General features: G+C 43.6%; 1 protein-coding gene across 2 annotated transcripts in view; it reads right to left on the bottom strand.

The window, feature by feature from the left end:
- The window catches only part of LOC139549523 (F-BAR and double SH3 domains protein 2-like), a 125200-nt gene that overhangs the window by 23142 nt on the left and 76992 nt on the right, over window positions 1-25066 (bottom strand). Inside the window, exons 9-13 of one of the 2 annotated variants that reach the window (XM_071360107.1) lie at window positions 15374-15496; window positions 15137-15232; window positions 8516-8590; window positions 467-586; window positions 152-256 (exon numbers count right to left, since the gene is read on the bottom strand). In XM_071360107.1, the coding sequence (XP_071216208.1) occupies window positions 152-256; window positions 467-586; window positions 8516-8590; window positions 15137-15232; window positions 15374-15496 (519 nt within the window). The remainder of the gene's footprint in view (window positions 1-151; window positions 257-466; window positions 587-8515; window positions 8591-15136; window positions 15233-15373; window positions 15497-25066) is intronic. The other variant, XM_071360108.1, reaches the window with a different exon arrangement.

The raw sequence follows: 25066 nt of genomic DNA, 5'->3' as shown, positions 1-25066 counted from the left end.
GATACAGCCTGGACAGGAAGGAGAGGCATTGATCTGATTCACAGTCTGACAGGCTGAGAGAATCTATGGAGAGACAACTATACTTAGAGAGCGGGGGGAAAGAGGGTATACTGCAGCCTATAGGTCTACCTTTCTTCTAACAAACACAAACCTCAGCCTTGCGGATGTTCTCTTTGGTATCCTCTATCTTCAGCTCCAGATCAAGCCGGCCCTGCTCTGTTTGAGGGACTCCCAGTGTCTCACACTCCTCCAGGCTCTAACGGCACACACACACACACACACACACACACACACACACACACACACACACACACACACACACACACACACACACACACACACACACACACACACACACTTCAAAAATCACATCTGGTTTTTAAAGATGGTCTGGACCAACATGAACAACTAGTGTGTGTGTGTGTGTGTGTGTGTGTGTGTGGTGTGTAGTTGTGTGTAGACTCACTCTCTTGTAGTGGACGATGTTCTTGTGTTCTCGGGCCATTCTGGTCGCCCATTTCCTGGCCTCCTTGTTCAGACTGTGCTCCTCTGTCTGGCTCCCCGTGTCTGTCTCCAACTTACGACTCTACAACACACACACACACACACACACACACACACACACACACACACACACACACACACACACACACACACACACACACACAGTTACCATGGAGATAAGAGGAACACAACACCTTTTTCCTAAGCGGTTACCATGGAAATGATGGAATGTAATTCTCCTATCCTAAATAAAATGAAGTCTCCCCGAAGAACTACTGTAGAGTCATCATTACCCCACACAACCACACATAGTACAGTCCCACTGGATACAGCTAACAACCACACCTAGTACAGTCCCACTGGATACAGCTATCAACCACACCTAGTACAGTCTCACTGGATACAGCTAACAACCACACCTAGTACAGTCCCACTGGATACAGCTAACAACCACACCTAGTACAGTCTCACTGGATACAGCTAACAACCACACCTAGTACAGTCTCACTGGATACAGCTATCAACCACACCTAGTACAGTCTCACTGGATACAGCTATCAACCACACCTAGTACAGTCTCACTGGATACAGCTAACAACCACACCTAGTACAGTCCCACTGGATACAGCTAACAACCACACCTAGTACAGTCTCACTGGATACAGCTAACAACCACACCTAGTACAGTCTCACTGGATACAGCTAACAACCACACCTAGTACAGTCTCACTAGATACAGCTAACAACCACACCTAGTACAGTCCCACTGGATACAGCTAACAACCACACCTAGTACAGTCCCACTGGATACAGCTAACAACCACACCTAGTACAGTCTCACTGGATACAGCTATCAACCACACCTAGTACAGTCTCACTGGATACAGCTATCAACCACACCTAGTACAGTCCCACTGGATACAGCTATCTAACAACCACACCTAGTACAGTCTCACTGGATACAGCTATCAACCACACCTAGTACAGTCCCACTGGATACAGCTATCTAACAACCACACCTAGTACAGTCTCACTGGATACAGCTAACAACCACACCTAGTACAGTCCCACTGGATACAGCTATCAACCACACCTAGTACAGTCTCACTGGATACAGCTATCAACCACACCTAGTACAGTCCCACTGGATACAGCTATCTAACAACCACACCTAGTACAGTCTCACTGGATACAGCTATCAACCACACCTAGTACAGTCCCACTGGATACAGCTAACAACCACACCTAGTACAGTCTCACTGGATACAGCTAACAACCACACCTAGTACAGTCTCAGTAGATACAGCTAACAACCACACCTAGTACAGTCTCACTAGATACAGCTAACAACCACACCTAGTACAGTCTCACTGGATACAGCTAACAACCACACCTAGTAGAGTCTCACGGATACAGCTAACAACCACACCTAGTACAGTCCCACTGGATACAGCTAACAACCACACCTAGTACAGTCCCACTGGATACAGCTAACAACCACACCTAGTACAGTCTCACTGGATACAGCTAACAACCACACCTAGTACAGTCTCACTGGATACAGCTATCAACCACACCTAGTACAGTCTCACTAGATACAGCTAACAACCACACCTAGTACAGTCTCACTGGATACAGCTAACAACCACACCTAGTACAGTCTCAATGGATACAGCTAACAACCACACCTAGTACAGTCTCACTGGATACAGCTAACAACCACACCTAGTACAGTCCCAATGGATACAGCTAACAGCCACACCTAGTACAGTCTCACTAGATACAGCTAACAACCACACCTAGTACAGTCCCACTGGATACAGCTATCAACCACACCTAGTACAGTCCCACTGGATACAGCTATCAACCACACCTAGTACAGTCCCACTGGATACAGCTAACAACCACACCTAGTACAGTCTCACTAGATACAGCTAACAACCACACCTAGTACAGTCCCACTGGATACAGCTAACAGCCACACCTAGTACAGTCTCACTAGATACAGCTAACAACCACACCTAGTACAGTCTCACTAGATACAGCTAACAACCACACCTAGTACAGTCCCACTGGATACAGCTAACAACCACACCTAGTACAGTCCCACTGGATACAGCTAACAACCACACCTAGTACAGTCCCACTTTAGAAGAACCTACCTCTCACATACAGTGGGGAGAACAAGTATTTGATACACTGCCGATTTTGCAGGTTTTCCTACTTACAAAGCATGTAGAGGTCTGTAATTTTTATCATAAAATCCAGAAATCCAGAAAATCACATTGTATGATTTTTAAGTAATTAATTTGCATTTTATTGCATGACATAAGTATTTGATCACCTACCAACCAGTAAGAATTCCGGCTCTCACAGACCTGTTAGTTTTTCTTTAAGAAGCCCTCCTGTTCTCCACTCATTACCTGTATTAACTGCACCTGTTTGAACTCGTTACCTGTATAAAAGACACCTGTCCACACACTCAATCAAACAGACTCCAACCTCTCCACAATGGCCAAGACCAGAGAGCTGTGTAAGGACATCAGGGATAAAATTGTAGACCTGCAGAAGGCTGGGATGGGCTACAGGACAATAGGCAAGCAGCTTGGTGAGAAGGCAACAACTGTTGGCGCAATTATTAGAAAATGGAAGAAGTTCAAGATGACGGTCAATCACCCTCGGTCTGGGGCTCCATGCAAGATCTCACCTCGTGGGGCATCAATGATCATGAGGAAGGTGAGGGATCAGCCCAGAACTACACGGCAGGACCTGGTCAATGACCTGAAGAGAGCTGGGACCACAGTCTCAAAGAAAACCATTAGTAACACACTACGCCGTCATGGATTAAAATCCTGCAGCGCACGCAAGGTCCCCCTGATCAAGCCAGCGCATGTCCAGGCCTGTCTGAAGTTTGCCAATGACCATCTGGATGATCCAGAGGAGGAATGGGAGAAGGTCATGTGGTCTGATAAGACAAAAATAGAGCTTTTTGGTCTAAACTCCACTTGCCGTGTTTGGAGGAAAAAGGATGAGTACAACCCCAAGAACACCATCCCAACCGTGAAGCATGGAGGTGGAAACATCATTCTTTGGGGATGCTTTTCTGCAAAGGGGACAGGACGACTGCACCGTATTGAGGGGAGGATGGATGGGGCCATGTATCGCGAGATCTTGGCCAACAACCTCCTTCCCTCAGTACGAGCATTGAAGATGGGTCGTGGCTGGGTCTTCCAGCATGACAACGACCCGAAACACACAGCCAGGGCAACTAAGGAGTGGCTCCGTAAGAAGCATCTCAAGGTCCTGGAGTGGCCTAGCCAGTCTCCAGACCTGAACCCAATAGAAAATCTTTGGAGGGAGCTGAAAGTCCATATTGCCCAGCGACAGCCCCGAAACCTGAAGGATCTGGAGAAGGTCTGTATGGAGGAGTGGGCCAAAATCCCTGCTGCAGTGTGTGCAAACCTGGTCAAGAACTACAGGAAACGTATGATCTCTGTAATTGCAAACAAAGGTTTCTGTATCAAATATTAATTTCTGCTTTTCTGATGTATCAAATACTTATGTCATGCAATAAAATGCAAATTAATTACTTAAAAATCATACAATGTGATTTTCTGGATTTTTGTTTTAGATTCAGTCTCTCACAGTGGAAGTGTACCTTGAAGTGCACAGTTGAAGTGTACCACAAATTACAGACCTCTACATGCTTTGTAAGTAGGAAAACCTGCAAAATCGGCAGTGTATCAAATACTTGTTCTCCCCACTGTACATACACCAGAGAATTACATGCAACAACTAGGTAGATGTCTGTCTGTGTGTCTTCCCAATGGAGCCCATCCCTTAACTTCCTAGCCCAGTAATACATATCCACCCCCCCTCTCTACACTGCATTAACACACAACAACCAGTCAGAATCAACGCCAGACCCCCTCACCTCAACCCCCCTAACGGTCACCTCAACCCCCCCTAACAGTCACCTCAACCCCCCCCCTAACGGTCATCTCAACCCCCCCCCCTAACGGTCACCTCAACCCCCCCTAACGGTCACCTCAACCCCCCTAACGGTCACCTCAACCCCCCTAACGGTCACCTCAACCCCCCTAACGGTCACCTCAACCCCCCTAACAGTCACCTCAACCCCCCTAACAGTCACCTCAACCCCCCTAACAGTCACCTCAACCCCCCTAACAGTCACCTCAACCCCCCTAACGGTCACCTCAACCCCCCCTAACGGTCACCTCAACCCCCCCTAACGGTCACCTCAACCCCCCCCCCCCTAACAGTCACCTCAACCCCCCCCTAAAAGTCACCTCAACCCCCCCTAACAGTCACCTCAACCCCCCCTAACAGTCACCTCAACCCCCCCTAACAGTCACCTCAACCCCCCCCCTAACGGTCACCTCAACCCCCCTAAGTCACCTCAACCCCCCCTAAGTCACCTCAACCACCCCTAAGTCACCTCAACCCCCCCTAAGTCACCTCAACCCCACAATGGTCTATTTAGGGAACAGTGAAAGCATCACTGGATAAGTAGGGTATTGTGCTATCGTGTCTGTAATTTTAACTATCTGTACAATTCAAATCAGCTATAAAATAGCAGATGGTTCTTAATGTGTTGAACAGTAGCAGCTCAATGTGTGAATGGGACTTATTATACAGTAGCAGAGTCAGGCTCAGTTAATATACCTACTGTAGGTAACCAGGAGGAACGGGCTAATGACGGTACAATAACTAAGATTATATATGTTCTAGCAGAGGGTTACACAGCAAGCTTTCTGGACATACAACCATTAGTGGTCATGGTTGGGAAATCCTTGGTCTTGGTGGTAACAGATCATAAACGGCAAGCTAATTGTTAAACGGTCATAATGATTAACGAAGCATCACGGTTCAACAGCCACATGGGTAGAATGCAACGGTCAAGACTCTACAGCAGCAGTCATGCTTATGGACACGGTCACGTTTATGGTCACTGGAAAACAGTCATGGTTCTGGTAATGGTGGAACAGCATGGTAATGGTTGTAATGGAACAGCATGGTAATGGTTGTAATGGAACAGCCATGGTAATGGTTGTAGTGGAACAGCATGGTAATGGTTGTAATGGAACAGCCATGGTAATGGTTGTAGTGGAACAGCATGGTAATGGTTGTAGTGGAACAGCATGGTAATGGTTGTAGTGGAACAGCATGGTAATGGTTGTAGTGGAACAGCATGGTAATGGTTGTAGTGGAACAGCATGGTAATGGTTGTAATGGAACAGCCATGGTAATGGTTGTAGTGGAACAGCATGGTAATGGTTGTAGTGGAACAGCATGGTAATGGTTGTAGTGGAACAGCACGGTAATGGTTGTAGTGGAACAGCACGGTAATGGTTGTAGTGGAACAGCATGGTAATGGTTGTAATGGAACAGCATGGTAATGGTTGTAGTGGAACAGCACGGTAATGGTTGTAGTGGAACAGCATGGTAATGGTTGTAGTGGAACAGCATGGTAATGGTTGTAATGGAACAGCCATGGTAATGGTTGTAGTGGAACAGCATGGTAATGGTTGTAGTGGAACAGCATGGTAATGGTTGTAGTGGAACAGCACGGTAATGGTTGTAGTGGAACAGCACGGTAATGGTTGTAGTGGAACAGCATGGTAATGGTTGTAATGGAACAGCATGGTAATGGTTGTAGTGGAACAGCATGGTAATGGTTGTAGTGGAACAGCATGGTAATGGTTGGAGTGGAACAGCATGGTAATGGTTGTAGTGGAACAGCATGGTAATGGTGGAACAGCATGGTAATGGTTGTAGTGGAACAGCATGGTAATGGTTGTAGTGGAACAGCATGGTAATGGGGTAATGGTTGTAGTGGAACATTATGGTAATGGTTGTAGTGGAACAGCATGGTAATGGTTGTAGTGGAACAGCATGGTAATGGTTGTAGTGGAACAGCATGGTAATGGTTGTAGTGGAACAGCATGGTAATGGTTGGAGTGGAACAGCATGGTAATGGTTGGAGTGGAACAGCATGGTAATGGTTGTAGTGGAACAGCATGGTAATGGTTGTAGTGGAACAGCATGGTAATGGTTGTAGTGGAACAGCCATGGTAATGGTTGTAGTGGAACAACATGGTAATGGTTGTAGTGGAACAGCATGGTAATGGTTGTAGTGGAACAGCATGGTGATGGTTGTAGTGGAACAGCATGGTAATGGTTGTAGTGGAACAGCCATGGTAATGGTGGAACAGCATGGTAATGGTTGTAGTGGAACAGCATGGTAATGGTTGTAGTGGAACAGCACGGTAATGGTTGTAGTGGAACAGCACGGTAATGGTTGTAGTGGAACAGCATGGTAATGGTTGTAATGGAACAGCATGGTAATGCTTGTAGTGGAACAGCACGGTAATGGTTGTAGTGGAACAGCATGGTAATGGTTGTAGTGGAACAGCATGGTAATGGTTGTAATGGAACAGCCATGGTAATGGTTGTAGTGGAACAGCATGGTAATGGTTGTAGTGGAACAGCATGGTAATGGTTGTAGTGGAACAGCACGGTAATGGTTGTAGTGGAACAGCACGGTAATGGTTGTAGTGGAACAGCATGGTAATGGTTGTAATGGAACAGCATGGTAATGGTTGTAGTGGAACAGCATGGTAATGGTTGTAGTGGAACAGCATGGTAATGGTTGGAGTGGAACAGCATGGTAATGGTTGTAGTGGAACAGCATGGTAATGGTGGAACAGCATGGTAATGGTTGTAGTGGAACAGCATGGTAATGGTTGTAGTGGAACAGCATGGTAATGGGGTAATGGTTGTAGTGGAACATTATGGTAATGGTTGTAGTGGAACAGCATGGTAATGGTTGTAGTGGAACAGCATGGTAATGGTTGTAGTGGAACAGCATGGTAATGGTTGGAGTGGAACAGCATGGTAATGGTTGGAGTGGAACAGCATGGTAATGGTTGTAGTGGAACAGCATGGTAATGGTTGTAGTGGAACAGCATGGTAATGGTTGTAGTGGAACAGCCATGGTAATGGTTGTAGTGGAACAACATGGTAATGGTTGTAGTGGAACAGCATGGTAATGGTTGTAGTGGAACAGCATGGTGATGGTTGTAGTGGAACAGCATGGTAATGGTTGTAGTGGAACAGCCATGGTAATGGTGGAACAGCATGGTAATGGTTGTAGTGGAACAGCATGGTAATGGTTGTAGTGGAACAGCATGGTAATGGTTGTAGTGGAACAGCATGGTAATGGTTGTAGTGGAACAGCATGGTAATGGTTGTAGTGGAACAGCATGGTAATGGTTGTAATGGAACAGCATGGTAATGGCTGTAATGGAACAGCCTGGTAATGGTTGTAGTGGAACAGAATGGTAATGGTTGTAGTGGAACAGAATGGTAATGGTTGTAGTGGAACAGAATGGTAATGGTTGTAGTGGAACAGAATGGTAATGGTTGTAGTGGAACAGAATGGTAATGGTTGTAGTGGAACAGCATGGTAATGGTTGTAGTGGAACAGAATGGTAATGGTTGTAGTGGAACAGAATGGTAATGGTTGTAGTGGAACAGCATGGTAATGGTTGTAGTGGAACAGCATGGTAATGGTTGTAGTGGAACAGCATGGTAATGGTTGTAGTGGAACAGCATGGTAATGGTTGTAGTGGAACAGAATGGTAATGGTTGTAGTGGAACAGCATGGTAATGGTTGTAGTGGAACAGAATGGTAATGGTTGTAGTGGAACAGCATGGTAATGGTTGTAGTGGAACAGCCATGGTAATGGTGGAACAGCATGGTAACAGATCAACCATCAGAGGGCATGGTCACAACTACTACCTTGTGGTCGTTCAGCATGTATAAAGTCATGTATCAACCACGGTTATGGTTGAGGCTAATCAGTGTGCTTGTTATGGATATACTGCGCCATTACAATGGGTGGATAGCATGCAGCAGCCAGGGTCATGTTATGGCTCTAGATGGTTGGTGGTGGCTTGACGGGTAGAGACTAGGGGTTAGGTCTACCTGTGCCAGCGTCATCCTCATGGCACTGACGGGCGAAGGCTCAATGTCCACCAACTTCTGCACCGAGCTCAGAGTCTGACACACACACACACACACACACGCGCGAGTACACACACACAGATAGGCGTTAGGGGAGAAAGAGTTAGCAAAGGTTGAAAAGGTTTGAAGGAGAAAAACACTGAAGGGAAAATAGTTAGTAGTGACAGACAGAAAAATAGAGCGACACATACTACAGGTGTTGTAGATCAGTGGAGAAAGAAGTTACATAGAGACAGTAACACAGAGACAGTAACACAAGAGACAGTTACACAGAGACAGTTACACAGACAGTTACACAGAGACAGTTACACAGAGACAGTTACACAGAGACAGTAACATAGAGACAGTTACATAGAGACAGTAACACAGAGACAGTTACATAGAGACAGTTACATAGAGACAGTTACACAGACAGTAACATAGAGACAGTTACACAGAGACAGTTACACAGAGACAGTTACACAGAGACAGTTACACAGAGACAGTTACATAGAGACAGTAACACAGAGACAGTTACACAGAGACAGTTACACAGACAGTAACATAGAGACAGTTACACAGAGACAGTTACACAGAGACAGTTGCACAGAGACAGTTGCACAGAGACAGTTGCACAGAGACAGTTACACAGAGACAGTAACACAGAGACAGTTACACAGAGACAGTAACACAGAGACAGTTACATAGAGACAGTTACACAGACAGTAACATAGAGACAGTTACACAGAGACAGTAACATAGAGACGGTTACACAGAGACAGTAACATAGAGACGGTTACACAGACAGTAACATAGAGACGGTTACACAGAGACAGTAACACAGAGACAGTTACATAGAGACAGTAACACAGAGACAGTTACACAGAGACAGTTACACAGAGACAGTTACACAGAGACAGTTACACAGAGACAGTTACACAGACAGTTACATAGACAGTTACACAGAGACAGTAACACAGAGACAGTTACATAGAGACAGTAACACAGAGACAGTTACACAGAGACAGTTACACAGACAGTTACATAGAGACAGTAACACAGACAGTAACATAGAGACAGTAACACAGAGACAGTAACACAGAGACAGTTACACAGACAGTTACATAGAGACAGTTACACAGAGACAGTTACAAAGACAGTTACATAGAGACAGTAACACAGACAGTAACATAGAGACAGTTACACAGAGACAGTTACACAGACAGTAACATAGAGACAGTAACACAGAGACAGTTACACAGAGACAGTTACATAGAGACAGTTACACAGAGACAGTTACACAGAGACAGTTACACATAGACACTAACACAGAGACAGTTACATAGAGACAGTTACACAGACAGTAACATAGAGACAGTTACACAGACAGTAACATAGAGACAGTTACACAGAGACAGTAACATAGAGACGGTTACACAGACAGTAACATAGAGACGGTTACACAGAGACAGTTACACAGACAGTTACATAGAGACAGTAACACAGAGACAGTTACACAGACAGTTACACAGAGACAGTAACACAGAGACAGTTACATAGAGACAGTAACACAGAGACAGTTACATAGAGACAGTTACACAGACAGTAACATAGAGACAGTTACACAGAGACAGTAACATAGAGACAGTTACACAGAGACAGTAACATAGAGACAGTAACATAGAGACGGTTACACAGACAGTAACATAGAGACGGTTACACAGAGACAGTAACACAGAGACGGTTACATAGAGACAGTAACACAGAGACAGTTACACAGAGACAGTTACACAGAGACAGTTACATAGAGACAGTAACACAGAGACAGTTACACAGAGACAGTAACACAGAGACAGTTACATAGAGACAGTAACACAGAGACAGTTACACAGAGACAGTTACACAGAGACAGTTACACAGAGACAGTTGCACAGAGACAGTTGCACAGAGACAGTTGCACAGAGACAGTTGCACAGAGACAGTTACACAGAGACAGTAACACAGAGACAGTTACACAGAGACAGTAACACAGAGACAGTTACATAGAGACAGTAACACAGAGACAGTTACATAGAGACAGTTACACAGACAGTAACATAGAGACAGTTACACAGAGACAGTAACATAGAGACAGTTACACAGAGACAGTAACATAGAGACGGTTACACAGACAGTAACATAGAGACGGTTACACAGAGACAGTAACACAGAGACAGTTACATAGAGACAGTAACACAGAGACAGTTACACAGAGACAGTTACACAGAGACAGTTACACAGACAGTTACATAGACAGTAACACAGAGACAGTTACACAGAGACAGTAACACAGAGACAGTTACATAGAGACAGTAACACAGAGACAGTTACACAGAGACAGTTACACAGACAGTTACATAGAGACAGTAACACAGAGACAGTAACACAGAGACAGTTACACAGACAGTTACACAGAGACAGTTACACAGAGACAGTTACACAGACAGTTACATAGAGACAGTAACACAGACAGTAACATAGAGACAGTTACACAGAGACAGTTACACAGACAGTAACATAGAGACAGTAACACAGAGACAGTTACACAGAGACAGTTACATAGAGACAGTTACACAGAGACAGTTACACAGAGACAGTTACACATAGACAGTTACACAGAGACAGTAACACAGAGACAGTTACACAGACAGTAACACAGAGACAGTTACATAGAGACAGTAACACAGAGACAGTTACATAGAGACAGTTACACAGACAGTAACATAGAGACAGTTACACAGACAGTAACATAGAGACAGTTACACAGAGACAGTAACATAGAGACGGTTACACAGACAGTAACATAGAGACAGTTACACAGAGACAGTTACACAGAGACAGTTACACAGAGACAGTTACACAGAGAGTTACATAGAGACAGTAACACAGAGACAGTTACACAGACAATTACACAGAGACAGTAACATAGAGACAGTTACACAGACAGTAACATAGAGACAGTTACACAGAGACAGTAACACAGAGACAGTTACATAGAGACAGTTACACAGACAGTAACATAGAGACAGTTACACAGAGACAGTTACACAGAGACAGTTACACAGAGACAGTTACACAGAGACAGTTGCACAGAGACAGTTACACAGAGACAGTAACACAGAGACAGTAACACAGACAGTAACATAGAGACAGTAACACAGAGACAGTTACACAGAGACAGTTACATAGAGACAGTTACACAGACAGTAACATAGAGACAGTTACACAGAGACAGTAACATAGAGACAGTTACACAGAGACAGTAACATTGAGACGGTTACACAGACAGTAACATAGAGACGGTTACACAGAGACAGTAACACAGAGACAGTTACATAGAGACAGTAACACAGAGACAGTTACACAGAGACAGTTACACAGACAGTTACATAGAGACAGTAACACAGAGACAGTTACACAGAGACAGTAACACAGAGACAGTTACATAGAGACAGTAACACAGAGACAGTTACACAGAGACAGTTACACAGACAGTTACATAGAGACAGTAACACAGACAGTAACACAGAGACAGTAACATAGAGACAGTTACACAGAGACAGTAACATAGAGACGGTTACACAGACAGTAACATAGAGACGGTTACACAGAGACAGTAACACAGAGACAGTTACATAGAGACAGTAACACAGAGACAGTTACACAGAGACAGTTACACAGAGACAGTTACACAGAGACAGTTACACAGACAGTTACATAGAGACAGTTACACAGAGACAGTTACACAGAGACAGTAACACAGAGACAGTTACATAGAGACAGTAACACAGAGACAGTTACACAGAGACAGTTACACAGAGACAGTTACACAGACAGTTACATAGAGACAGTAACACAGACAGTAACATAGAGACAGTAACACAGAGACAGTAACACAGAGACAGTTACACAGACAGTAACATAGAGACAGTAACACAGAGACAGTTACATAGAGACAGTAACACAGAGACAGTTACATAGAGACAGTTACACAGACAGTAACATAGAGACAGTTACACAGAGACAGTAACATAGAGACAGTTACACAGAGACAGTAACATAGAGACGGTTACACAGACAGTAACATAGAGACGGTTACACAGAGACAGTAACACAGAGACAGTTACATAGAGACAGTAACACAGAGACAGTTACACAGAGACAGTTACACAGAGACAGTTACACAGACAGTTACATAGAGACAGTAACACAGAGACAGTTACACAGAGACAGTAACACAGAGACAGTTACATAGAGACAGTAACACAGAGACAGTTACACAGAGACAGTTACACAGAGACAGTTACACAGACAGTTACATAGAGACAGTAACACAGAGACAGTTACACAGAGACAGTAACATAGAGACGGTTACACAGACAGTAACATAGAGACAGTTACACAGAGACAGTTACACAGAGACAGTTACACAGAGACAGTTACACAGACAGTTACATAGAGACAGTAACACAGAGACAGTTACACAGACAGTTACACAGAGACAGTAACACAGAGACAGTTACATAGAGACAGTAACACAGAGACAGTTACACAGAGACAGTTACACAGACAGTTACATAGAGACAGTAACACAGATACAGTTACACAGACAGTTACATAGAGACAGTAACACAGACAGTAACATAGAGACAGTTACACAGAGACAGTTACACAGAGACAGTTACACAGAGACAGTTACACAGAGACAGTTACACAGACAGTTACACAGAGACAGTTACATAGAGACAGTAACACAGAGACAGTAACACAGAAACAGTTACACAGAGACAGTTACACAGAGACAGTAACACAGAGACAGTAACACAGAGACAGTAACACAGAGACAGTAACACAGAGACAGTTACACAGAGACAGACACACAGAGATAGTAACAGTTACACATTTACACAGACACACAGAGACAGTTACACAGAGACAGTTACACAGACACACAGGGACATTTACACATAGACAGTTACACAGACACAGTAACAGTTACACATGTACACAGACATTTACACAGACACACATAGACAGTTACACAGAGACAGTTACACAGACAGTAACACAGAGACAGTTACACAGAGACAGTTACACAGAGACAGTTACACAGAGACAGTTACACAGAGACAGTTACACAGAGACAGTTACACAGAGACAGTAACAGACACATTTACACAGAGACAGTTACACAGACACAGATACATTTACACATTTACACAGAGACAATAACACAGGCACAGAGACAGTTACACAGAGACAGTTACAGAGACCACAGACATTACAGATAGGTTTACAAAAGGAGTGTTTAAACATGTGATGGCACAGAGACAGTCACACAGAGACAGTTACAGAGAGACAGTTACACAGAGAAAGTTACACAGAGACAGTTACACAGACGCACAGAGACTACAGACACAGTCACACATACACAGTTACACAGAGACAGTAACACAGAGACAGTAACACAGAGACAGTAACACAGAGACAGTTACACAGTCACACAGAGACAGTTACACAGAGACAGTTACACAGACGCACAGAGACAGTCACACAGAGACAGTTACACAGAGACAGTTACACAGAGACAGTTACACAGACACAGTTACACAGAGACAGTCACACAGAGACAGTTACAGAGAGACAGTTACACAGAGAAAGTTACACAGAGACAGTTACACAGACGCACAGAGACTACAGACACAGTCACACAGACACAGAGACAGTAACACAGAGACAGTAACACAGAGACAGTTACACAGTCACACAGAGACAGTTACACAGAGACAGTTACACAGACGCACAGAGACAGTCACACAGAGACAGTTACACAGAGACAGTTACACAGACACAGAGACAGTCACACAGAGACAGTTACACAGAGACAGTTACACAAAGACAGACACACAGAGACAGACACACAGAGACAGTTACACAGAGACAGTTACAGAGAGACAGTTACAGAGAGACAGTTACACAGACGCACAGAGACAGTCACACAGATACAGTTACACAGAGACAGTTACACAGACACAGTTACACAGAGACAGTCACACAGAGACAGTTACACAGAGACAGTTACACAGAGACAGTTACACAGAGACAGTTACAGAGAGACAGTTACAGAGAGACAGTTACACAGATGCACAGAGAGACAGTTACACAGACCACAGAGAGACAGTTACACAGACCACAGAGACTACAGAGAAGAGATGTGTTCAGTAGCTCCTCAGAAACGTCACCATAGGAAGAAGATCCCACTAACTCGTTTTTATACATTCAGAAAGTCGTTCTGTACTTTGAATGTTTCCGAGAGGCGAGCGCATGAACACAGCATATGAACAGAGAACAGGGTTGGAGAGGGTTCAATAAGGATCTCAGATACAGGAGGCCTGTTAGTGTGTGTGTCTGTCTGCCCGACTGTGTACGAAGGGACACAAGACGTGTGTGTGTGTGTGTGTGTGTGTGTGTGTGTGTGTGTGTGTGTGTGTGTGTGTGTGTGTGTGTGTGTGTGTGTGTGTGTGTGTGTGTGTGTGTGTGTGTGTGTGTGTGTGTGTGTCTCACCGTGTCACAGTCGCTGGGTTGGAACTGGAAGTCTTGTGCTTTATGAAACACAGGGTTCTCCTGCATGAAGAGCTGCTGGTTAAACTCCTGCATCACCTGAGAGAGACAGAGATATACACGATTAAGCACGCACACACACACACACACACACACACACACACACACACACACACACACACACACACACACACACACACACACACACACACACACACACACACACACACACAGTCTCACCCTGTTGGATTTGTCCAGTAGGAACTGGAAGGTGTTGTGTATGGCCTGAAAGGCCTCCAGCTCTGTCTGACAGATAGAGATCAGATAGTCCTTCACATGGTTATATATCCCTCCATCCAACTCCTGAGAGAGACAGAGAGAGAGAGAGAGAGACAGACAGAGAGAGAGAGACAGAGAAAGTTAATTTGATGGTTATCTTTAGTCTTTTGATAGACTGGATGAAGCATTAATTAACAGTGAATCTAAATGAAGAGTCTTTCTTTTAAGTGATTTGGCAACATATGCTCTGGGCGCGCCTGCCAGCAGAGTAGATATGAATGAGAGAGAGAAAGGGGAATGACAAATTGGTTTTTGCATTCTTCATCAAGCCAAGAAAGAAATTGAGAAACCTATCAAACCAAAAACATAGAGACATAGAAAACCTGAGCCTACGCCTTCACTATGGTGAATCACTAAAACAATACAGGAATACACTAAAGAAGGAACAGCACGTCAGAAATCAGCTCAATGTAATTGAAGAATCCATAGAATCTAACCACTTCTGGGAAAAATGGAAAACTCTAAACAAACAGAACGAAAAGTTATCTATCCAAAATGGAGATGTATTGATAAACCACTTCCCCAATCGTTTTGGCTCTATTTACAAAGAACAAAGAACAAACAGCAAAAACATATACAGTGGCTTGCAAAAGTATTCACCCCCCTTGGAATTTTTCCTATTTTGTTGCCTTACAACCTGGGATTAAAATAGATTTTTGGAGGGTTTTATATCATTTGATTTACACAACATGCCTAACACTTTGAAGATGCAAAATATGTTTTAGAGTGAAACAAACAAGAAATAAGACCAAAAAAAACGGAAAACTTGAGCGTGCATATCTATTCACCACTCGAGTGTTGCTTTAGCAGTATGCTTAGGGTCATTGTCCTGCTGGAAGGTGAACCTTCGTCCCAGTTTCAAATCTCTGGAAGACTGAAACAGGTTTTCCCCTCAAGAATTTCCCTGTATTTAGCTCCATCCATCATTCCTTCAATGCTGACCAGTTTCCCTGTCCCTGCCAATGAAAAACATCCCCACAGCATGATGCTGCCACCACCATGCTTTACTGTGGGGATGGTGTTCTCAGGGTGATGAGAGGTGTTGGGTTTGCGCCAGACATAGCGTTTTCCTTGATGGTCAAAAAGCAAAATTTTAGTCTCATATGACCAGAGTACCTTCTACCATATGTTTGGGGAGCCTCCCACATGCCTTTTGGCGAACACTAAATGTGTTTGCTTATTTTTTTCTTTAAGCAATGGCTCTCAGCTCTGTGGAGTGTACGGCTTAAAATGGTCCTATGGAGAGATACTCCAATGTGGAGCTTTGCAGCTCCATCAGGGTTATCTTTGGTCTCTTTGTTGCCTCTCTGATTATTTCCCTCCTTGCCTGGTCCGTGAGTTTTGGTGGGCGGCCCTCTCTTGGCAGGTTTGTTGGGGTGCCATATTCTTACCATTTTTTAATAATGGATTTAATGGTGCTCCATGGGATTTTCAAAGTTTCTGATATTTTTTTTACCCAAAACTGATCTGTACTTCTCCACAACTTTGACCCTGACCTGTTTGGAGAGCTCCTTGGTCTTCATGGTGCCGCTTGCTTGGTGGTGCCACTTGCTTAGTGGTGTTGCAGACTTTGGGGCCTTTCAGAACAGGTGTACGTATAATGAGATAATGTGACACTTAAATAAAGTACACCTGTGTGCAATCTAACTAATTATGTGACTTCTGAAGGTAATTGGTTGCACCAGATCTTATTTAGGGGTTTCGTAGCAAAGGGGGTTTAGAGAATGCCACGACAACTTTTCGTTTTTTTGAATTTTTTGAATTTCTTTAAACAAGTTTATTTTTATTTAACTTCACTAATTTGGACTATTTTGTGTATGTCCATTACATGAAATCCAAATAAAAATAAATTTAAATGACAGGTTGTAAAGCAACAAAATAGGAAAAATGCCAAGGGGGATGAATACTTTTGCAAGGCACTGTACATGATCAAATACGAATCAACTATTAAAGACAACCAGAAACCACTAGATTCTCCTTCCAACCCAAAAAGGCTTGTGGTGTTGATTGTATCCTCAATGAAATTATCAAATATACAGACCACAAATTACAATTGGCTGTACTTAAACTCTAACATCATCCTCAGCTTTGGCATCTTCCACAATATTTGGAACCAAGGACTGATCACACCCAATCCACAACCTTGGGGAAATCCTCTGCATTATCATTAACAGCAGACTCGTACTGAGCAAATGTCAAATTGGCTTTTTTAACAAATTACATACAACTTATTGACCCTAATTGACAAACAAACAAAAGGCAAAGTCTTCTCATGCTTTGTTGATTTCAAAAAAGCTTTTGACTCATTTTGGCATGAGGGTCTGATATACAAATTGATGGAAAGTGGTGGTGGAGGAAAAACATACCACATTTTACAATCCATGTAAACAAACATTGAGTGTGTGGTTAAAATTGGCAGCAAAAAAAATATATACTGTATATATTTCCACAGGGGCATGGGGTGAGCAGCTTGAGCCCCACCCTCTTCAACATACAGTACCAGTCAAACGTTTGGACACAGCTACTTATTCCAGTTTAAAACATATCTTTTCTACATTGTATAAAAATAGTGAAGACATCAAAACTATGAAATAACACAAATGGAATCATGTAGTAACCAAAAAGTGTTAAACATATCAAAATATATTTTATGAGATTATTCAAAGTAGCCACTATTTGCCTTGATGGCAGATTTGCACACTCTTGGAACTCTCTCAACCAGCTTAACCTGGAATGCTTGTCCAAAAGTGTTAAAGGAGTTCCCACATATGCTGAGCACTTATTGGTTGCTTTTCCTTCACTCTGCGTTCAAACTCATCTCAATTGAGTTGAGGTCGGGTGATTGTAGAGGCCAGGTCATTTGATGCAGCACTCCTTCACTCTCCTTGTCCAAACTTTTGATTGGTACTGTACAGTCGTGGCCAAAAGTTTTGAGAATGACACAAATATTAATTTTCAGAAAGTCTGCTGCCTCAGTTTGTATGATGGCAATTTGCATATACTACAGAATGTTATGAAGGGTGATCAGATGAATTGCAATTAATTGCAAAGTCCCTCTTTGCCATGCAAATGAACTGAATCCCCCCAAAAACATTTCCACTGCATTTCAGCCCCGCCACAAAAGGACCAGCTGACATCATGTCAGTGATTCTCTCGTTAACACAGGTGTGAGTGTTGACGAGGACAAGGCTGGAGATCACTCTGTCATGCTGATTGAGTTCGAATAACAGACTGGAAGCTTCAAAAGGAGGGTGGTGCTTGGAATCATTGTTCTTCCTCTGTCAACCAAGGTTACCTGCAAGCAAAACACATGCCGTCATCATTGCTTTGCACAAAAAGGGCTTCACAAGCAAGGATATTGCTGCCAGTAAGATTGCACCTAAATCAACCATTTATCGGATCATCAAGAACTTCAAGGAGAGCGGTTCAATTGTTGTGAAGAAGGCTTCAGGGAGCCCAAGAAAGTCCAGCAAGCGCCAGCACCGTCTCCTAAAGTTGATTCAGCTGCAGGATCGGGGCACCACCAGAACAGACCTTACTCAGGAATGGCAGCAGGCAGGTGTGAGTGCATCTGCACACACAGTGAGGCGAATACTTTTGGAGGATGGCCTAGTGTCAAGAAGGGCAGCAAAGAAGCCACTTCTCTCCAGGAAAAACATCAGGGACAGACTGATATTCTGCAAAAGGTACAGGGATTGGACTGCTGAGGACTGGGGTAGAGTCATTTTCTCTGATGAATCCCCCTTCCGATTGTTTGGGGCATCCGGAAAAAACCTTGTCCAGAGAAAGACAAGGTGAGTGCTACCATCAGTCCTGTGTCATGCCAACAGTAACGCATTCTGAGACCATTCATGTGTGGGGTTGCTTCTCAGCCAAGGGAGTGGGCCCACTCACAGTTTTGCCTAAGAACACAGCCATGAATAAATAATGGTACCAACACATCCTCCGAAATAAGCTTCTCCCAACCATCCAGGAACAGTTTGGTGACGAACAATGCCTTTTCCAGCATGATGGAGCACCTTGCCATAAGGCAAAAGTGATAACTAAGTGGCTCGAGGAACAAAACATCAATATTTTGGGTCCATGGCCAGGAAACTCCCCAGATATGAATTCCATTGAGAACTTGTGGTCAATCCTTAAGAGGCGGGTGGACAAACAAAACCCCACAAATTCTGACAAACTCCAAGCATTAATTATGCAAGAATGGGCTGCCATCAGTCAGGATGTGGCCCAGAAGTTAATTGACAGCATGGGAGGGCGGATTGCAGAGGTCTTGAAAAAGAAGGGTCAACACTGCAAATATTGACTCTTCGACACTTATGAAATGCTTGTAATTATACTTCAGTATTCCATTGTAACATCTGATAAAAATATCTAAAGACACTGAAGCAGCAAACTTTGTGGAGATTAATATTTGTGTCATTCAAAACTTTTGGCCACGACTGTATATATCAACTAATTAGCAAGAGGCACTAGAACAGTCTGCAGCACCCGGCCTCACCCTACTAGAAACTGAAGTCAAATGTCTACTGTTTGCTGATGACCTGGTGCTTCTGTCCCCAACCAAGGACAGCCTACAGCAGCACCTAGATCTTCTGCAGAGATTATGCGAGACCTGGGCCCTGACAGTACATCTCAGTAAGACAAAAATAATGGTGTTCCAAAAAAGGTCCGAATACACGAATAAAAATACCATCTAGACACCGTTGCCCTAGCGCACACAAAAAAACTATACATACCTCGGCCTAAACATCAGCGCCACAGGTAACTTCCACAAAGATGTGAACGATCTGAGAGACAAGGCAAGAAGGGCATTCTAAGCCACCAAAAGACACATAAAATTTGACATACCAATCAGGGTCTGGCTAAAAATACTGGAATCAGTGAAAGAACCCATTGCCGGCGTAACAATTGGCCCAGCGTCGTCCGGATTTGGCCGGGGTAGGCCGTCATTGTAAATAAGATTTTGTTCTTAATTGACTTGCCTAGTTAAATTAAATAAAAAAATAAAAAAATGGTGCTTTATGGTTGTAAGGTCTGGGATCCGCACACCAACCCAGAATTCACAAAATGGGACAATCACCAAATTGAGACTCTGTATGCAGAATTCTGCACAAATATCCTCAGTGTACAACGTAAAACACCAAATAATGCATGCAGAGCATAATTAGACCGATACCCGCTAATTACCAAAATCCAGAAAAAAGACGTTCAATTCTACAACCACCTAAAAGGAAGTGATTCCAAAACCTTCCATAACAAAGCCATCACCTACAGAGAGATGAACCTGGAGAAGAGCCCCCTAAGCAAGCTGGTCCTGGGGCTCTGTTCACAAACACAAACAGACGCCACAAAGCCCCAGGACAGCAACACAATCAGACCCAAACAAATCATGAGAAAAAAAAAAGACCATTACTTGACACATTGGAAAGAATTAGCAAAAAAATTGAGCAAAATAGAATGCTATTTGGCCCTAAACAGAGAGTACACAGTGGCAGAATACCTGACCACTGTGACTGACCCAAAATGAAGGAAAGCTTTGACTATGTACAGACTCAGTGAGCATAGCCTTGCCATTGAGAAAGGCCGCCGTAGGCAGACCTGGCTCTCAAGAGAAGACAGGCTATGTGCACACTGCCCACAAAATGAGTTGGAAACTGAGCTGCACTTCCTAACCTCCTGCCAAATGTATGACCATATTAGAGACACATATTTCCCTCAGATTACACAGACCCCACAAAGAATTTGAAAACAAATCCCATATCTATTAGGTGAAATACCACAGCAGCAAGATTTGTGACCTGTTGCCAAAAGAAACAGGCAACCTGTGAAGAACAAACACCATTGTAAATACAACCCATATTTATACTTATTTATTTTCCCTTTTGTACTTTAACTATTTGCACATCATTATAACATTGTATATAGACATAATATGACAATTGAAATGTCTCTATTCCTTCTGAACTTTTGTGTAATGTTAACTGTTCTTTTTTGAATTGTTTATTTCACTTTTGTTTATTATCTATTTCACTTGCTTGGGCAATGTTAACATGTGTTTTCCATGCCAATAAAGCCCTTTGAATTAAATCAAATGAAATATTATTGAATCAGAGAGAGAGATGGACCATTAAGAGCTAATAGACTGGATAGAAACTGTAGAACAGGAAAGGGTGGGGGAGGAAGAAGGATAGAGTGAAGGGAAAAAGTAGCATTTTGAAAGGAGGGCAGGGGAGACCTGTGGTTTGACGGTGCAGAGTATGTATAAGTGTGTGTGTGTGTGTGTGTGTGTGTGTGTGTGTGTGTGTGTGTGTGTGTGTGTGTGTGTGTGTGTGTGTGTGTGTGTGTGTGTGTGTGTGTGTGTGTGTGTGTGTGTGTGTGTGTGTGTGTGTGGTACTGTAGGTTCTTTGGCTCATGGTGTGTGACTGGAGTCTGTGTGTTCTCTTGTTGTGTAGGAATCTGAACCCCCTTCACCTTTCCCAGCAGCTGTATAGCCCTATCCAAAACACACACACACCCTTCTCTGTGACAGCATTATAGCCCTATCCAAAACACACACACACACACACACTTCTCTGTGACAGCACTATAGCCCTATCCAAAAAACACACACACACACACACACACACACACACCCTTCTCTGTGACAGCACTATAGCCCTATCCAAAACACAACACACACCCTTCTCTGTGAAAGCACTACAGCCCTATCCAAAACACACACACACACACACACCCTTCTCTGTGAAAGCACTACAGCCCTATCCAAAACACACACACACACACCCTCCTCTCTCCAACCCTTTGCCTTAAATGTCAACCTATCACACATTCCATCATAAAAATGATGACAATGGCAACTCAATGTCCCAACACACACTCACTCACACACACACACATACACACAGCTGAAACAATGGTATGATGACAAATCTAGGGAAATTCCGTCATTGAGGGTGAAGGCTAGTCCCAATACTACCCCCACCCTACCCCTCCACTCATCCCCCCTTCCTCTCCTCCCTCTCTCTCTCCACCTATCCATGTAGGGTAGTGTGAACAACAGAATGATTATTTCTGTGTGTGTGTGTGTGTGTGTGTGTGTGTGTGTGTGTGTGTGTGTGTGTGTGTGTGTGTGTGTGTGTGTGTGTGTGTGTACAGTTGAAGTCAGAAGTTTACATACATCTTAGCCAAATACATTTAAATTCAGTTTTTCACAATTCCTGACATTCCTGACATTTTAAGTCAGTTAGGATCACCACTATATTTTAAGAATGTGAAATAATAATAATAGTAGAGAGAATGATTTATTTCAGCTTTTATTTATTCCCTCACATTCCCAGTGGGTCAGAAGTTTACATACACTCAATTAGTATTTGGTAGCTTTGCCTTTACATTGTTGAACTTGGGTGAAACGTTTCGGGTAGCCTTCCACAAGCTTCCCACAATAAGATGGGTGAATTTTGGCCCATTCCTCCTGACAGGGCTGGTGTAACTGAGTCAGGTTTGCAGGCCTCCTTGCTCGCACACACTTTTTCAGTTCTGCCTACAAATGTTCAACAGGATTGAGATCAGGGCTTTGTGGTGGCCACTCCAATACCTTGACTTTGTTGTCCTTAAGCCATTTTGCCACAACTTTGGAAGTATGCTTGGGGTCATTGTCCATTTGGAAGACCCATTTGCGACCAAGCTTTAACTTCCTGACTGATGACTTGAGATGTTGCTTCAATATATCCACCTAATTTTCCTCCTCATGATTCCATCTATTTTGTGAAGCGCACCAGTCCTTCCTGCAGCAAAGCACCCCCACAACATGATGCTGCCACCACCGTGCTTCACGGTTGGGATGGTGTTCTTCGGCTTGCAAGCCTCCCCCTTTTTCCTCCAAAAATATTGATTGTCATTATGACCAAACAGTTCTATTTTTGTTTCATCAGACCAGAGGACATTTCTCCAAAAAGTACGTTCTTTGTCCCCATGTGCAGTAGTCTGGCTTTTTTATGGCGGTTTTAGAGCAGTGGCTTCTTCCTTGCTGAGCGGCCTGTCAGGTTAAGTCGATATAGGACTCGTTTTACTGTGGATATAGACACTTTTGTACCTGTTTCCTCCAGTATCTTCACAAGGTCCTTTGCTGTTGTTCTGGGATTGATTTGCACTTTTCGCACCAAAGTACGTTCATCTCCAGGAGACAGAACGCGTCTCCTTCCTGAGCGGGATGGTGGCTGCGTGGTCCCATGGTGTTTATACTTGCGTACTATTGTTTGTACAGATGAACGTGGTACCTTCAGGCGTTTGGAAATTGCTCCCAAGGATGAACCAGACTTGTGGAGGACCACCATTTTTTTTCTGAGGTCTTGGCTGATTTCTTTGATTTTCCCATGATGTCAAGCAAAGAGGCACTGATTTTAAAGGTAGGCCTTGAAATACATCCACAGGTACACCTCCAATTGACTCAAATGATGTTAATTAGCCTATCAGAAGCTTCTAAAGCCATGACATGATTTTCTGGAATTTTCCGAGCTGTTTTAAGGCACAGTCAACTTAGTGTATGTAAACTTCTGACCCACTGGAATTGTGAATTATAAGTGAAATAATCTGTCTGTAAACAATTGTTGGAAAAATTATTTGTGTCAAGTGCAAAGTCCTAACAGGCTTGCCAAAACTATAGTTTGTTAACAAGAAATTAGTGGAGTGGCTGAAAAACGAGTTTTAATGACTCCAACCTAAGTGTATGTAAACTTCCGACTTCAACTGTATGTATGTATGTATGTATGTATGTATGTATGTATGTATGTATGTATGTATGTATGTATGTATGTATGTATGTATGTATAGTAAGCAGCCACATCTGCCAGAGGCAGTCTCAATAGAACCCTCACTACCCATTTTCAACAGCAGGGGGAGGTGTTGAGTTCCTCCTGAACAGAACACTCCTCTCTAACATCTCTACTGTGTGTGTGTGTGTTTGAACGTGTGAGTGAGTGAGGGGGGTAGAGAGATGGGCCCTATTCCAACTCCTTTCTTGGTTGAGGTAATCAGCAATCTAGACGTCATGGTTACCACTATCTGGCTTCAACAATCCTAGCTGGTCAGACAAGGACTTACCTCACAGGAGGAAGGAAGGAAGGAAGGAAGGAAGGAAGGAAGGAAGGAAGGAAGGAAGGAAGGAAGGAAGGAAGGAAGGGATTTCTCAAGTACAGGGAAAGGAGGAGTGATAGGAGCAGCTTGTAAGTGTTGTTGATTAGGTGCCCTGAAGTGCTGTCCCTCTGTCTGTGTCTGTGTGTGTGTGTGTGTGTGTGTGTGTGTGTGTGTGTGTGTGTGTGTGTGTGTGTGTGTGTGTGTGTGTGTGTGTGTGTGTGTGTGTGTGTGTGTAGCCTGAAGCCCTGTTCCCTTGTCACCATGTCCATCTATCTATTATTCACTAGAGATTCTCTCAGCTGTCACATACAGTATCTTGGGGTTCAATACAGTATACCGGGGTTCAATACAGTCACATACAGTACCCTGGGGTTCAATAGAGTCACATACAGTACCCTGGGGTTCAATACAGTATCCTGGGGTTCAATACAGTCACATACAGTACCCTGGGGTTCAATA

The sequence above is a fragment of the Salvelinus alpinus genome, chromosome 22 (assembly GCF_045679555.1).
Source record: "Salvelinus alpinus chromosome 22, SLU_Salpinus.1, whole genome shotgun sequence".
Taxonomy (NCBI): domain Eukaryota; kingdom Metazoa; phylum Chordata; class Actinopteri; order Salmoniformes; family Salmonidae; genus Salvelinus; species Salvelinus alpinus.
The sequence above is the reverse complement of the archived record's forward strand: the minus strand, read 5'-3'. Positions and strand labels throughout refer to the sequence as shown.